We start from the raw sequence: 13,643 nt of genomic DNA, 5'->3' as shown, positions 1-13,643 counted from the left end.
GGGCGCTGTATGGACTCGTGGCAGCCCTGCCTTCTCATCTCCACCCCCACTCCTTGATCCCCTCAACCGTGATGTTCTCAGTGGTGGGTACTACTACTACTACTAAGTCGCTTCAGTCGTGTCCGACTCTGTGCGACCCCATGGACTGCAGCCCACCAGGCTCCTCCATCCATGGGATTTTCTGGGCAACAGTACTGGAGTGGGGTGCCACTGCCTTCTCCCCAGTGGTGGGTAGGCCAACTCAATTTGTGAGTGCCAAAAAATATGAACAAAAACATAAACATGGGAACTTCCTTCATGGTCCATTGGTTGAGAATCTGCCTTGCAATGCAGAGGATGTGGGTGTGATCCCAGTGAGGGAACTAAGATCCCACATGCTGCCAAGCGACTAAGCCCTTGCACCACAACTACTGAATCCACATGCCACGATATAAGATCTTGTGTGACACAACTAAGACCCCACATGGCCGAATTAATAAGAAATGTACACAATTTCTTATTAATTCGGCCATGTGGGGTCTTAGTTGTGTCACACAAGATCTAGTGACATATCATCAAAGAGGAATGAGCTATATGATTGGATTTATCAGGCTTCATGAGCAGGTTGGGGTTTGGCCAAGTCTTACAAATAGAAAGGATGTAACGAGGCTGAGAGGAGGGCTGTCCAGAGATGGGAAGAACTGAAGGAATAAAGGCACAAAGGGGAGATAAAGTGAGAAGAGGATCTTTCTGAAATCAAGTGAAGTGCTCAGATAGGGTAAGAAGGACTGTGAGCAGATGGCAATACAGTAAGAAGGGCATTTTGAGCTGACTGGACCCGATTCACCAGGAACCCTGGAGCCATTTCTGTTTTGAATAGGACAGTGATACATTGAAACAGTGTTCTAAGGAGATTCAACATGATGGACAAAAGGGAGCAGGGAGAAAACAGAAGTAAGAACATTGGTTAGACCAGGAACAAATAGAAAATCTGATTTTTAAAACTATCATTTATAACATCATCAAGTCATGTAAAGCACTGAGGAATAAATCTAATATAAATGTATATAACTTTAGAAAATTTACAAAATTTTATTAAAAGAAAAAATAAATGGAGAGACCTACTGTACTCATGGATTGAGAAGCTCAATATCCTAAAGATGTTGATTTCCCCCAAATTGATCAATAGGACTCTTTTGGTGAAACTTGACAAGGTAATTCCAAAATTTATGTTAGGGAATAAAAGATCAGGAATAGCCTAGAGAAGAATAAGGTAGGAAGATTTGCCTTCCCCAGCCATCAAGAATTATTATAGAGCTAGAGAGTAATTAACACAGTGTATATTGACCCCAGGATAAACAACTTGATCAATGAACAGCATAAAGGGCCTAGAAACCCATCTGCATATGTATATGAAGACTGCAACACTTAACAAAATCGGAACACATAATACATTTAGATTAAAATAGTGTATCAATTTACTGAAGTCAGCAACCATGTTGCAGTTATATAAGAGAACACCCTGATTCTTAGGAGTGAGTCCTTTCCACTGAAATACACTACAGTATGTGGCAGTAAAGGGCCAGGATATACAATTTACTCTCAAATGTTTCAGAAGTGTGAGTGGAGAGAGAGAAAAACAGAGATCAAATGATAAAGCAAGTGGGACAAAATGTTAACTACAGATGGATTTGGGTAACGTATAGGGGGTTCTCTGTACTATTATTCTTACAACTTTTCTGTAAATGTAAAGTTCTTTTCAAAATTTTTTTAAAATATTGGTCTCTTTGTCAGCTTCTAAAAGGAATTCAGTTGCACCAAGCACATCTGAATGTCCTTTCTCAGAAGGCTCGGTGGATTGCAGGAAGGTTCTGCATCACCAGCAGGCAGCCTGTCATGGACAACTCTCCTGGGCTGACCTCCAACAGGACTGCCTCCCCTGGTGACCCACTCACTACAAAGCCATCCTGTCTGGTTCCTCTTTCCTCCTGATATTTGCTCCCATTCATCATTGCCTCCATGGTTCAGTTCAGTTCAGTTCAGTTCAGTTCGTGTCCGACTCTTTGCGACCCCATGAATCGCAGCTCGCCAGGCCTCCCTGTCCATCACCAAGTCCCGGAGTTCACTCAGACTCACATCCATCGAGTCAGTGATGCCATCCAGCCATCTCATCCTCTGTTGTCCCCTTCTCCTCCTGCCCCCAATTCCTCCCAGCATCAGAGTCTTTTCCAATGAGTCAACTCTTCGCGTGAGGTGGCCAAAGTACTGGAGTTTCAGCTTTAACATCAGTCCTTCCAAAGAAATCCCAGGGCTGATCTCCTTCAGAATGGACTGGTTGGATCTCCTGGCAGTCCAAGGGACTCTCAAGAGTCTTTTCCGACACCACAGTTCAAAAGCATCAATTCTTCGGCGCTCAGCCTTCTTCACAGTCCAACTCTTACATCCATACATGACCACAGGAAAAACCATAGCCTTGACTAGACAGACCTTTGTTGGCAAAGTAATGAATGTCTCTGCTTTTCAATATGCTATCTAGGTTGGTCATAACTTTTCTTCCAATGAGTAAGCGTCTTTTAATTTCATGGCTGCAGTCACCATCTGCAGTGATTTTGAAGAAAAATAAAGTCTGACACTGTTTCCACTGTTTCCCCATCTATTTCCCATGAAGTGATGGGACCAGATGCCATGATTTTCGTTTTCTAAATGTTGAGTTTTAAGCCAACTTCTTCACTCTCCTCTTTCACCTTCATCAAGAAGCTTTTTAGTTCCTCTTCACTTTCTGCCATAAGGGTGGTGTCATCTGCATATCTGAGGTTATTGATATTTCTCCCGGCAATCTTGATTCCAGCTTGTGCTTCTTCCAGCCCAGCATTTCTCATGATGTACTCTGCATATAAGTTAAATAGACAGGGCGACAATATACAGCCTTGATGTACTCCTTTTCCTCTTTGGAACCAGTCTGTTGTTCCATGTACAGTTCTAACTGTTGCTTCCTGACCAGCATACAGATTTCTCAAGAGGCAGGTCAGGTGCTCTGGTATTCCCATCTCTTTCAGAATTTTCCACAGTTTATTGTGATCCACACAAAGGCTTTGGCATAGTCAATAAAGCAGAAATAGATGTTTTTCTGGAACTCTCTTGCTTTTTCCATGATCCAGCAGATGTTGGCAATTTGGTCTCTGGTTCCTCTGCCTTTTCTAAAACCAGCTTGAACATCAGGAAGTTCATGGTTCACATATTGCTGAAGCCTGGCTTGGAGAATTTTGAGCATTACTTTACTAGCCTGTGAGATGAGTGCAATTGTGCGGTAGTTTGAGCATTCTTTGGCATTGCCTTTCTTTGGGATTGGAATGAAAACTGACCTTTTCCAGTCCTGTGGCCACTGCTGAGTTTTCCAAATTTGCTGGCATATTGAGTGCAGCACTTTCACAGCATCATCTTTCAGGATTTGGAATAGCTCAACTGGAATTCTATCACCTCCACTAGCTTTGTTCATAGTGATGCTTTCTAAGGCCCACTTGATTTCACATTCCACATTGTCTGGCTCTAGGTGAGTGATCACACCATCGTGATTATCTGGGTCATGAATATCTTTTTTGTACAGTTCTTCTGTGTATTCTTGCCACCTCTTCTTAATATCTTCTGCTTCTGCTAGGTCCCTACCATTTCTGTCCTTTATCGAGCCCATCTTTGCATGAAATGTTCCCTTGGTATCTCTAATTTTCTTGAAGAGACCTCTAGTCTTTCCCATTCTGTTTTCCTCTATTTCTTTGCACTGATCGCTGAGGAAGGCTTTCTTATCTCTTCTTGCTATTCTTTGGAACTCTGCATTCAGACGCTTGTATCAGGCTTAGTTACCCCACAGCATATGGGATCTTAGTTTCCCAACCAGGGATCGAACCCAAGTACAAGGCAAAGTAATGTCTCTGTTTTTGAATACGCTATCTAGGTTGGTCATAACTTTCCTAGCCTCCATGGTTACTGCTTATTAAACCGACCTAAACAGCATCTACCTCAGGGCCAACACACCTCTACCCATTACAGAGGGTGGAGTTCAGACAACAGAGGGCCCTCTGGCTACAAGGCACATGCCTCTCTTAGAAGGCAATAAGAAAGGCTCTTAACAAATTAAAAAATAAGGGTTGCATCTCTTTGACAACACATATCTGAACTGTTTGACATTTTTTTAATGGGAAGACAGACTACTTCTGTTGACAGAAGAAAATAAAGGTAAATAAAAATCAACTTTAAACATAGATTTTTAAAAATTAGTGGTGCCATTAACAACATGGAACAACAGACTGGTTCCAAATCGGGAAAGGAGTACATCAAGGCTGTATATTGTCACCCTGATTATTTAACTTATATGCAGAGTACATCATGCGAAATACCAGGCTCGATGAAGCACAAGCTGGAATCAAGATTGCCGGGAGAAAGATCAATAACCTCAGATACGCAGATGACACCACCCTTATGGCAGAAAGTGAAGAAAAAAACTAAAGAGCCTCTTGATGAAAGTGAAAGAGGAGAGTGAAAAAGTTGGCTTAAAACTCAACATGCAGAAAACTAAGATCATGACATCTGGTCCCATCACTTCATGGCAAATAGATGGGGAAACAATGGAAACAGTGAGAGACTTTATTTTCTTAGGCTGCAAAATCACTGCAGATGGTAATTGCAGCCATGAAATTTAAAGACACTTGCTCCTTGGAAGAAAAACTATGACAAACCTAGACGGTATATAAAAAAGCAGAGATATTACTTTGTCAACAAAGGTCCGTCTAGTCAAGGCTATGGTTTTTTCCAGTAGTCATGTATGGATGTGAGTTGGACTATAAAGGAAGCTGAGCACTGAAGAACTGATGCTTTTGAACTGTGGTGTTGGAGAAGATTCTTGACAGTCCCTTGGACTGCAAGGAGATCCAACCAGTCCATCCTAAAGGAGATCAGTCCTGGGTGTACATTGGTAGGACTGATGCTGAAGCTGAAACTCCAATACTTTGGCTACCTGATGTGAAGAACCCTAACTCACTGGAAAAGACCCTGATGCTGGGAAAGATTGAAGGTGGGAGGAAAAGGGGATGACAGAGGATGAGGTGGTTGGATGGCATCACCAACGCAATGGACATGAATTTGAGTAGGCTCCAGGAGTTGGTGATGGACAGGGAAGCCTGGAGTGCTGCAGTCCATGGGGTCACAAAGAGTCAGACACAACTGAGCAACTGAACTGACTGATTAACAAAAATGGGCCAAGGAGATAATCTGCCTGCAGGAGCTGAAAACTTGTTTTGAGAGCTAGTAATTTATGATGCTGGAGTGCCAAAAAGAAGTACTTTGTAACCAGATGGAATTCACACCTGGCACTGAGTTCAGTAATGGAGCCAGAGAGGGGGATTGGGGTTGAAATCAGGAAGAGGACAGTTTCTCCATCAACTTGTGAAGGGAGGAAATGTAGAATGAGGACAGGACAGGAGGAGAAAGAAACACAGAAGTAATCAATGATGTCGCAAGAAACAGAAGGAGGACCAGGAGTGTATCAGGGAAACTAGGTGGACAGTCAGCTGTGCTAGCCTCCCCAAGATGGCCAAAGAAGGATTTAATGATGAAAGACATCCGCATGCCTGTGCATCTGATCAGTTCTCATTTATTGAGCACCTACTACAAACAGGTCCTTGCATTGGTCACAGGATGAGCAAAATGGTGAGGGAGATGAAAAAGACATAGTCTCTGCCCTCTTGAGCTTACAGTCTAGAAGAGAAGTCAGGTATTAACCAGAATCACACTAATAGGTGTAAAGTTCTTGAATTGGAAGGTCAGAGGGAACAGTCAAGAGGATTCCTGAGAAAGTGCTGGTGGGACTGAGACCTAAAGGGGCAAAGAAGGGGGTGGGGAGGAAAATAGGGAGGACAGTTCATGAAAAAGCACCAGGCTGGAGAACACAGTCTGTCAAGGAAGAACAGCGAAACAATTTTAAAAGTTGATGGTGTAGGTAAAGAAAGCGAAGGGGAAAGTTGCGACAAACAAAGCAGGAGAGGTGCTTGCAGGGGCACACAGGCCATGTGAATAGGGCTGTGAACTTGATTAAAAGCAACAAGAAGCTACTAAAATAGTTTCCTGCTGCTAAGTTGCTTCAGTCATGTCCGACTCTGTGCAACCCCATAGACGGCAGCCCACGAGGCTCCCCCGTCCCCGGGATTCTCCAGGCAAGAACACTGGAGTGGGTTGCCATTTCCTTCTCCAATACATGAAAGTGAAAAGTGAAAGTGAAGTCACTCAGTCGTGTTCAATTCTTGGTGACCCCATGGACTGCAGCCTACCAGACTCCTCCATCCATGGGATTTTCCAGGCAAGAGTGCTGGAGTGGGGTGCCACTGCCTCCAAAAATAATTTAAGCAGAGGTAAATGGGCAGGATGTAGTGACATAATCAGATTTTAAAAGATTGGTATGATTGCATTCCAAGGTGACCTTATAGTACTGGAGATAAAAATTTCAGTAGAGCTGGAGGGAAGGAGAAAGGCCAGGAAGTGAAAGTAGGGAGAGAATATAAGGAAGTGTCCGGAGGAGGAAGGGGCTGACAGGTCCACACACTAGTTATATACTCTTCCTTTGCCTTAGTTTCCTACCTGTAAAATGGGGCTGATAGTACTTACCTGATAGGCAAGTGTGTGTGTGTATGTTAAATGAATTAAAAAATGTAAGCATTTAGAACAATGCCTGGCATGTAATAACACTCAAAAAAAGTTAGCTATTACTACTATGTTCTAAGAGTTTGGCACGCAGAAGTGGAATTTCTGAGGACAGTAGAATCAGAACAGCAGCCTTGTTGTTAAGGTTAAACCCTCTCTCTGAGGCCAGGAGGAGGACACGTATGCCTCCTGGCATGGGCACTGCTGCTGTCTACAGTTGCCCATACCTTTGGTGGCTCTGTGGTCATCTTGATGCTGGCCTGCAAGATGGAGATGGGGAAGTCTGGGTGGGGGCTGGAGCTGAGCCAGAGGCGGAAGGAAGGGTGCGGATCCTCCACCTGCAGCTGCTCCACCAGTTTATCCAGGTTTGGCATCCAGGACAGCGACAGGTGGCAGTTGGCGAGGAATACCCAGTGTCCTGCAAGGGGGTGCTGATGTGGTGGGAACCACTCCCTATGCCCCGTCTGTCCCCGCACTGTTCCTCTGGTAGAGGGGCTAGTTTAGGGGGAAGGTCCAAGTGCTCAGGTGCCAACCCCCAAGGCCTTCTGGAGGAGAGGGAGCTGCAGTGACAGCAGGGTGACAGGTGGGAGCTGGTGGACAGTCAGGCCAGGGCCATGGTTGGGGGCAGAAGAACTGGGTAGACACTGACCCTGAACCACACCCTCTCGGAGGAGCCGAGCCGCGATGGGGGCCTGGCCCTGGCCCAGAGACAGAGCGTGGAAGCGCTGGGCCATGCCTGTATGCTCAGCCAGCTGGAGCAAGGCACTGGTGGGGTCCACGCCGGGGGACAGGATGAACACCAGTGGGGTCCGTGGGGCCGAGTCCTCCATCACCTGCCAGCAGCACAGGGTGTAACCTTAGGCAGAAGGCCAGGTGAGGTCTCGGGAGAGACTGAGGAAGTGCGGGTGGCAGACTGGGACAGGGAGAAGCAGGTGGGAAGGCAAAAGAGCCACTGACCAACTTCATGTTTAGCACAGGCGGCTCAATGAAGCGGGAGCCAAGGTTGGAGACGATAAAAGAAGTTACACAGAAGGCCACACGGTCCTGGCGCAGGGAGCGAACAATCAGCATTCGTTGCATTTCATTGCAGGCATTTTCCCACTCACCTGGGGGCAAGGTTAAGGTTAAGGTTAGTGAGCCCGGAGGAGCAGGCAATCTGAACAAAGAGACGCCTTCGGGGACACTGGGCCAGGGGGCAGATGCGCTGAGGGAACTTGGGAGAGACATGGAAGGAATTAGAGGAAAGAGCAGGTGTGAGGCTGAAGGAGGGAAGAGAAAGGAGAGGGAGGCCTGGCTCCAGGCACCTGGCAGCATGGCCTTCTCGGGGGTGGCGTTGGTATACCACAGGTTCCAGTCCCGAGGATACTGCTCAAAGGAGTTCATGAGCCCATGGAAGTTGGTCAGTTTGTCCAGCTCTGTGATGTTATCCCAGTAGGCGTCTGCGAGCCAGGTGGTACAAGGGTTATCCATTTGGCCCTCACGATCCAAGACCTGGGGCAGGGGGACGAGAGAGGAGAAAAGCATTGACCCAGACTATCCCAAAAGATCTTTTTGTACAGTTCTGTGTATTCTTGCCATCTCTTCTTAATATCTTCTGCTTCTGTTAGGTCCATACCATTTCTGTCCTTTACTGAGCCCATCTTTGCATGAAATGTTCCTTTGGTATCTGATTTTCTTGAAGAGATCTCTAGTCTTTCCCATTCCATTGTTTTCCTCTATTTCTTTGCATTGATCGCTGAAGAAGGCTTCAGCGATCTTATCTCTTATCTCTTCTTGCTATTCTTTGGAACTCTGCATTCAGATGTTTATATCTTTCCTTTTCTCCTTTGCTTTTCACTTCTCTTCTTTTCATAGCTATTTGTAAGGCCTCCCCAGACAGCCATTTCGCTTTTTTTCATTTCTTTTCCATGAATACACAGAAGAACTGTACAAAAAAGATATTCATGACCCAGATAATCACGATGGTGTGATCACTCACCTAGAGCCAGACAACGTGGAATGTGAAGTCAAGTGGGCCTTAGAAAGCATCACTATGAACAAAGCTAGTGGAGGTGATAGAATTCCAGTTGAGCTATTCCAAATCCTGAAAGATGATGCTGTGAAAGTGCTGCACTCAATATGCCAGCAAATTTGGAAAACTCAGCAGTGGCCACAGGACTGGAAAAGGTCAGTTTTCATTCCAATCCCAAAGAAAGGCAATGCCAAAGAATGCTCAAACTACCGCACAATTGCACTCATCTCACAGGCTAGTAAAGTAATGCTCAAAATTCTCCAAGCCAGGCTTCAGCAATATGTGAACCATGAACTTCCTGATGTTCAAGCTGGTTTTAGAAAAGGCAGAGGAACCAGAGACCAAATTGCCAACATCTGCTGGATCATGGAAAAAGCAAGAGAGTTCCAGAAAAACATCTATTTCTGCTTTATTGACTATGCCAAAGCCTTTGTGCGGATCACAATAAACTGTGGAAAATTCTGAAAGAGATGGGAATACCAGAGCACCTGACCTGCCTCTTGAGAAATCTGTATGCTGGTCAGGAAGCAACAGTTAGAACTGGACATGGAACAACAGACTGGTTCCAAATAAGAAAAGGAGTACGTCAAGGCTGTATATTGTCGCCCTGTCTATTTAACTTATATGCAGAGCACATCATGAAAAATGCTGGACTGGAAGAAGCACAAGCTGGAATCAAGATTGCCGGGAGAAATATCAATAACCTCAGATATGCAGATGACACCACCCTTATGGCAGAAAGTGAAGAGGAACTCAAAAGCCTCTTGATGAAAGTGAAAGTGGAGAGTGAAAAAGTTGGCTTAAAGCTCAACATTCAGAAAACGAAGATCATGGCATCCGGTCCCATCACTTCATGGGAAATAGATGGGGAAACAGTGGAAACAGTGTCAGACTTTATTTTTCTGGGCTCCAAAATCACTGCAGATGATGACTGCAGCCATGAAATTAAAAGACGCTTACTCCTTGGAAGGGAAGTTATGACCAACCTAGACAGCATATTGAAAAACAGAGACATTACTTTGCCAACAAAGGTTCGTCTAGTCGAGGCTATGGTTTTTCCTGTGGTCATGTATGGATGTGAGAGTTGGACTGTGAAGAAGGCTGAGTGCCGAAGAATTGATGCTTTTGAACTGTGGTGTTGGAGAAGACTCTTGAGAGTCCCTTGGACTGCAAGGAGATCCAACTAGTCCATTCTGAAGGAGATCAGCCCTGGGATTTCTTTGGAAGGAATGATGCTAAAGCTGAAACTCCAGTACTTTGGCCACCTCATGCGACGAGTTGACTCATTGGAAAAGACTCTGATGCTGGGAGGGATTGGGGGCAAGAGGAGAAGGGGACCACAGAGGATGAGATGGCTGGATGGCATCACTGACTCGATGGACGTGAGTCTGAGTGAACTCCGGGACTTGGTGATGGACAGGGAGGCCTGGCGAGCTGCAATTCATGGGGTCGCGAAGAGTCGGACACGACTGAGCAACTGATCTCATCTGATTTGATCTGATCCCAAAAGAATAGGTTTTTTTGTCTTTTTCAAGGTGAAAAAGCCAAGGTAAGTATTTCATGAAACAAAATGAAGACATGAAAGAAAGGAATCTGAGATGGATTGGAATCCACCTTTATTGGGGAAATAAATGGAAGGAAAGGGGGAGCCTGTGTATCTGAGCCACCATGTGGGTGAAGGCACAGTCCAAAGTTAGGAAGCGGGCGCCCTCTTGTGGTATCCTGGCAATACTGCCTTCTACCTGAATGATGGCAGTTGCAGCTGCACCCTTAAGCAGCACAACCTGTTCACTGTCACTTATTAATTTAACAAATATTTAGTGTTCACCAACTATGTTTTAAGCACTCTAGACACACAACTGAACATAAAAGACAAATACCTCTGCCCTTGAGGAGCTTATTTTCCCACATGGAACAGCAGATAATGAACCAAAAACACAGCAAATAGTTATCTAGTAGGTTAAAGATGGCAGTGCCATGGAAAAAGAGAATAAGTTGAGGAAGACTAAGGGAGACTGGAAGTGCTTAAGGGTAGCTGGAACTATTAAGACAGTCAAGGAAATCTCAGTGAGGTGAGATTTGAATCAAGCCTTAAAGGAGGAGAGGGAGGGGCACAGTGTATACCTGTGGGAACAATTTTCTGGCAGAAGGAACAGCTGGTGTGAAGGCCCTGGGGTGAGACATGCCTGCGACAGTGAGAAGCCTGTGCCGCTGGAGTGGGGAGAAGGCAAAGGGGCTGAGGGTGTTTGGAAGGGAGAAAGTGTAACAGTGACCACGGAATCCAGGATGGGGAAGGAGTGGCCTGAGAGTCAGTGCAAGAGTGGCCAGATCATGCCAATCAGTGGGTCACAGGGAAGGGGCTCAAAGCCCCACCTGTAATGCGGGCAAGCCACTCCTCATGGCCCCCGGGAGCTTGTCATACACCTGCTCCTGGCAGCTTTCCTCCGCTCACTTGCTGGATCCTGGGCTTACCCTCTGCATCTGGGGTCCATTCCCGACCTTGTCCACCCCACACTCAGATATACTCTACCCAACTCACCACGCCCCCGCGTAGAAAGAAGTTGTATTCATCCATGTTGAGTTTCCCAGAAGTCTCCAGAATTTTGGCACACATCTGAAAACTGAATAGCAGCTTGTGGCGCTCGAAAAGCGTGCGGCAGGTGTACCTGGGAGGGGCAGGGGGTGGGGGTTTGGGAGGCACGATACTCAGCATCGAGGCTTCCTGAGTGAAGACCCGACAATCACAGAGCCCTGCCTATAGGGAGGACCTTCATCAACCTCTAATCCAAACCTCCTGTAAACAGCCTAGCCTTCAGGGCTCTAGAGAGAGGATGTGATTCTCCCAGAATTTCCTCAACACTGACTGGACCCCGGCTATGTGCCAGGTACACTGCCAGGTCCTGAAGACACAAAGGTGAATGAATACAGTCTCTGTCCTGCTGTCCTGGAGGAAGTCAGGCAGAGTGGGGAGGACAAATGAGGGACCATATGAGAGGACATGAGAGGTTACCGTGTGACAAGATGAATCCTATACATGAGTGGCAGCACTCTCCTGCCTGGACCGGAGCCGGAGGTGCAGCAGAGTCACCGTGATGTGGCAGAGAGGAGAGGGGAGGATGCCAGGGAGAGCTCAGATACAGGCCAAGGAGGCAGTGGTGGTGAGAAAACCATGGTGTGCAGGGCTTCAGCGATGCTCAGGGTCCAGTGTAAGGAGGGGGAAGGTGAGGCTGCAGGGCAGGTGGCAGCCAAGGTATGGAGGACTTTATGGCTATTGGACACAAAACTACCACCACAGAATGGAAGCTGGGGCTGGGGTGGCACGGCCAGATTCGTGTGTTTGAAAGGCTCACGTTGCTGACCGCAGGACAGATTGGAGAGGGACAGAGCTGGAGGCAGAAGGACCTGTTGGGAACCCGTGGGGGAATTCAGAAAGAAAGATCACGGTGACTTCAATTGAAGTGAGTCATGGCAGTGGACAGACTTGGGTGGGAAGGGGGAACGGTGTGCAGAAAGAATCATGAGCAAAACCTGTGGACTGATCTGAGAGGTGAAGGGCAGTGAAGAGCCAGGAATCTCTCCCAGTTCAGGTGCCTGGGAGGTGGCTGTTGGTGCCACTCAGGGGTGCAGCCCCTGAAGAAAGAGGGGAGGCGAGTTGGACGTGAAACAGGTTGACCTTGAGGGGTCTGTGGGATGTCCAGGCGGGGGGTTAGGAACCTCACTACTCAAAGTCAGAGCCACAGACCACGAGCAGCAGCTTCACCTGGGAGCTTGTTAGAAATGCAGGCTCCCAGGTCCCAGCCCAGACCTACTGAGTCGGAGTCTACATTAACCTGCGTCGTGGACACATTAACCTTTTGAGAAGTGCTGGCACAGGGGTAGGTCCTCCACACAAGGCTTAATGCTCAAGGGAGACACTGGGACTGGGACTGGTCAGCCCATGGTGATGGTCAGCCAAAGGGTGGACACTGTCCAGGGGAGGTGTATGGTGAGAAGAGCAGGGGACCAGGGGCGGTGGCAGGGGCAGCTCCAAAGCACAAAACCAGAGGGGATGGTGGGCACAGAGCCACTGGGCCTCACACCGGGCGCGCGCGGGACGCGGTGAGGCGCCCAGACCTGTAGACAGCGTAGGTGTGGTACTCGTTCAGGTAGTCGATGCGGTCCTCCAGCTTGTTGCTGCGATGGCTCTTGTCGATGCTGAGGATAAAGAGGCTGATGTAGGCGTCCAGGGAGAACTGGTACATCGGGTCGATGCGGCCCATATCGTTGAGCACGAAGAACAGCACAGAGGCCCGCTGGGCGCAGGGGCGGTAAGCCTGTGGAGGGGGCGGAGTCAGGGTCGGAGGGGCGGGGGCTCGGAGAGGGGGCGGGGCCGGAGGTCGCTGTGGTTCACCTCTCGGGCCAGGTCGATGTTGATCTCCGTGGTTTCGCTGGTCTCTAGCTGTTCGGTCACCTCGGTGGCGGTTATCTTGGAGGTCCGCAGGGTGTTCACCAGCTGCACGTCGTCTAGCAAGGAGCCCGTGGCCTCGTTCAGCAGCCTGGAGAAAACGCAAAAGGAGCGTGGATAAAGGGGCTTCAGCGGGTGTTGAGCCTGGCCGGGAGCAGGGGATGGGCGACCCCTCATCAGCGCCCCCCTCCCTGCCCCCGGGACTGTAGTCAAGCCTTCGAGCAGACCCCGCGGGCTGTGGGCTGGGGGAGGCAGGGTCTCACCGAAGGATCTCGTCCTCCAGCTCCTTGAGCTTCCTTTTGCCAGCGGCGATATTGATGACCAGGGAGTCCTTCTGCTCCTCCAGCTCCGGCCGCTCCTTCCGGACCACAATGCCCAGCAGCTGGGCCTCCAGGCCCTGAGATGGCCAGGACCCGTGGTGAGAACCCCACTCTGGTGACCTTTACCCTTTACATCCCTTTACACCTCTCAAGCCCCATATCCCCAGCTGCCGACACAATCTCAGCCTTTTCTCAGTCCTGG

At 47.9% G+C, this 13,643-nt stretch overlaps 1 protein-coding gene across 6 annotated transcripts in view; it reads right to left on the bottom strand.

Annotated features, from left to right (window-relative positions):
- DNAH2 (dynein axonemal heavy chain 2) overlaps positions 1-13,643 on the bottom strand; it is a 108,195-nt gene that overhangs the window by 3,124 nt on the left and 91,428 nt on the right. For 4 of the 6 annotated variants that reach the window (XR_011467942.1, XM_070389410.1, XM_070389412.1 and 1 more), the window contains 8 exons: positions 13,385-13,518; positions 13,068-13,212; positions 12,791-12,990; positions 11,217-11,343; positions 7,971-8,157; positions 7,624-7,772; positions 7,316-7,499; positions 6,894-7,084 (listed from right to left, as the gene is read on the bottom strand). Coding sequence is in view for 4 of the 6 variants with exons in the window: in XM_070389410.1 (XP_070245511.1) it covers positions 6,894-7,084; positions 7,316-7,499; positions 7,624-7,772; positions 7,971-8,157; positions 11,217-11,343; positions 12,791-12,990; positions 13,068-13,212; positions 13,385-13,518 (1,317 nt within the window). In the remaining 2 variants the exon portion in view is untranslated. Of the gene's footprint in view, positions 1-6,893; positions 7,085-7,315; positions 7,500-7,623; positions 7,773-7,970; positions 8,158-11,216; positions 11,344-12,790; positions 12,991-13,067; positions 13,213-13,384; positions 13,519-13,643 lie in introns of those variants that run through there. The other 2 variants (XM_070389411.1, XR_011467943.1) reach the window with 2 other exon arrangements.

This window comes from Bos mutus, chromosome 19, assembly GCF_027580195.1.
Source record: "Bos mutus isolate GX-2022 chromosome 19, NWIPB_WYAK_1.1, whole genome shotgun sequence".
Taxonomy (NCBI): Eukaryota; Metazoa; Chordata; class Mammalia; order Artiodactyla; family Bovidae; genus Bos; species Bos mutus.
Note: the sequence above shows the minus strand (reverse complement) of the source record. Positions and strands in the feature narration are given on the sequence as shown.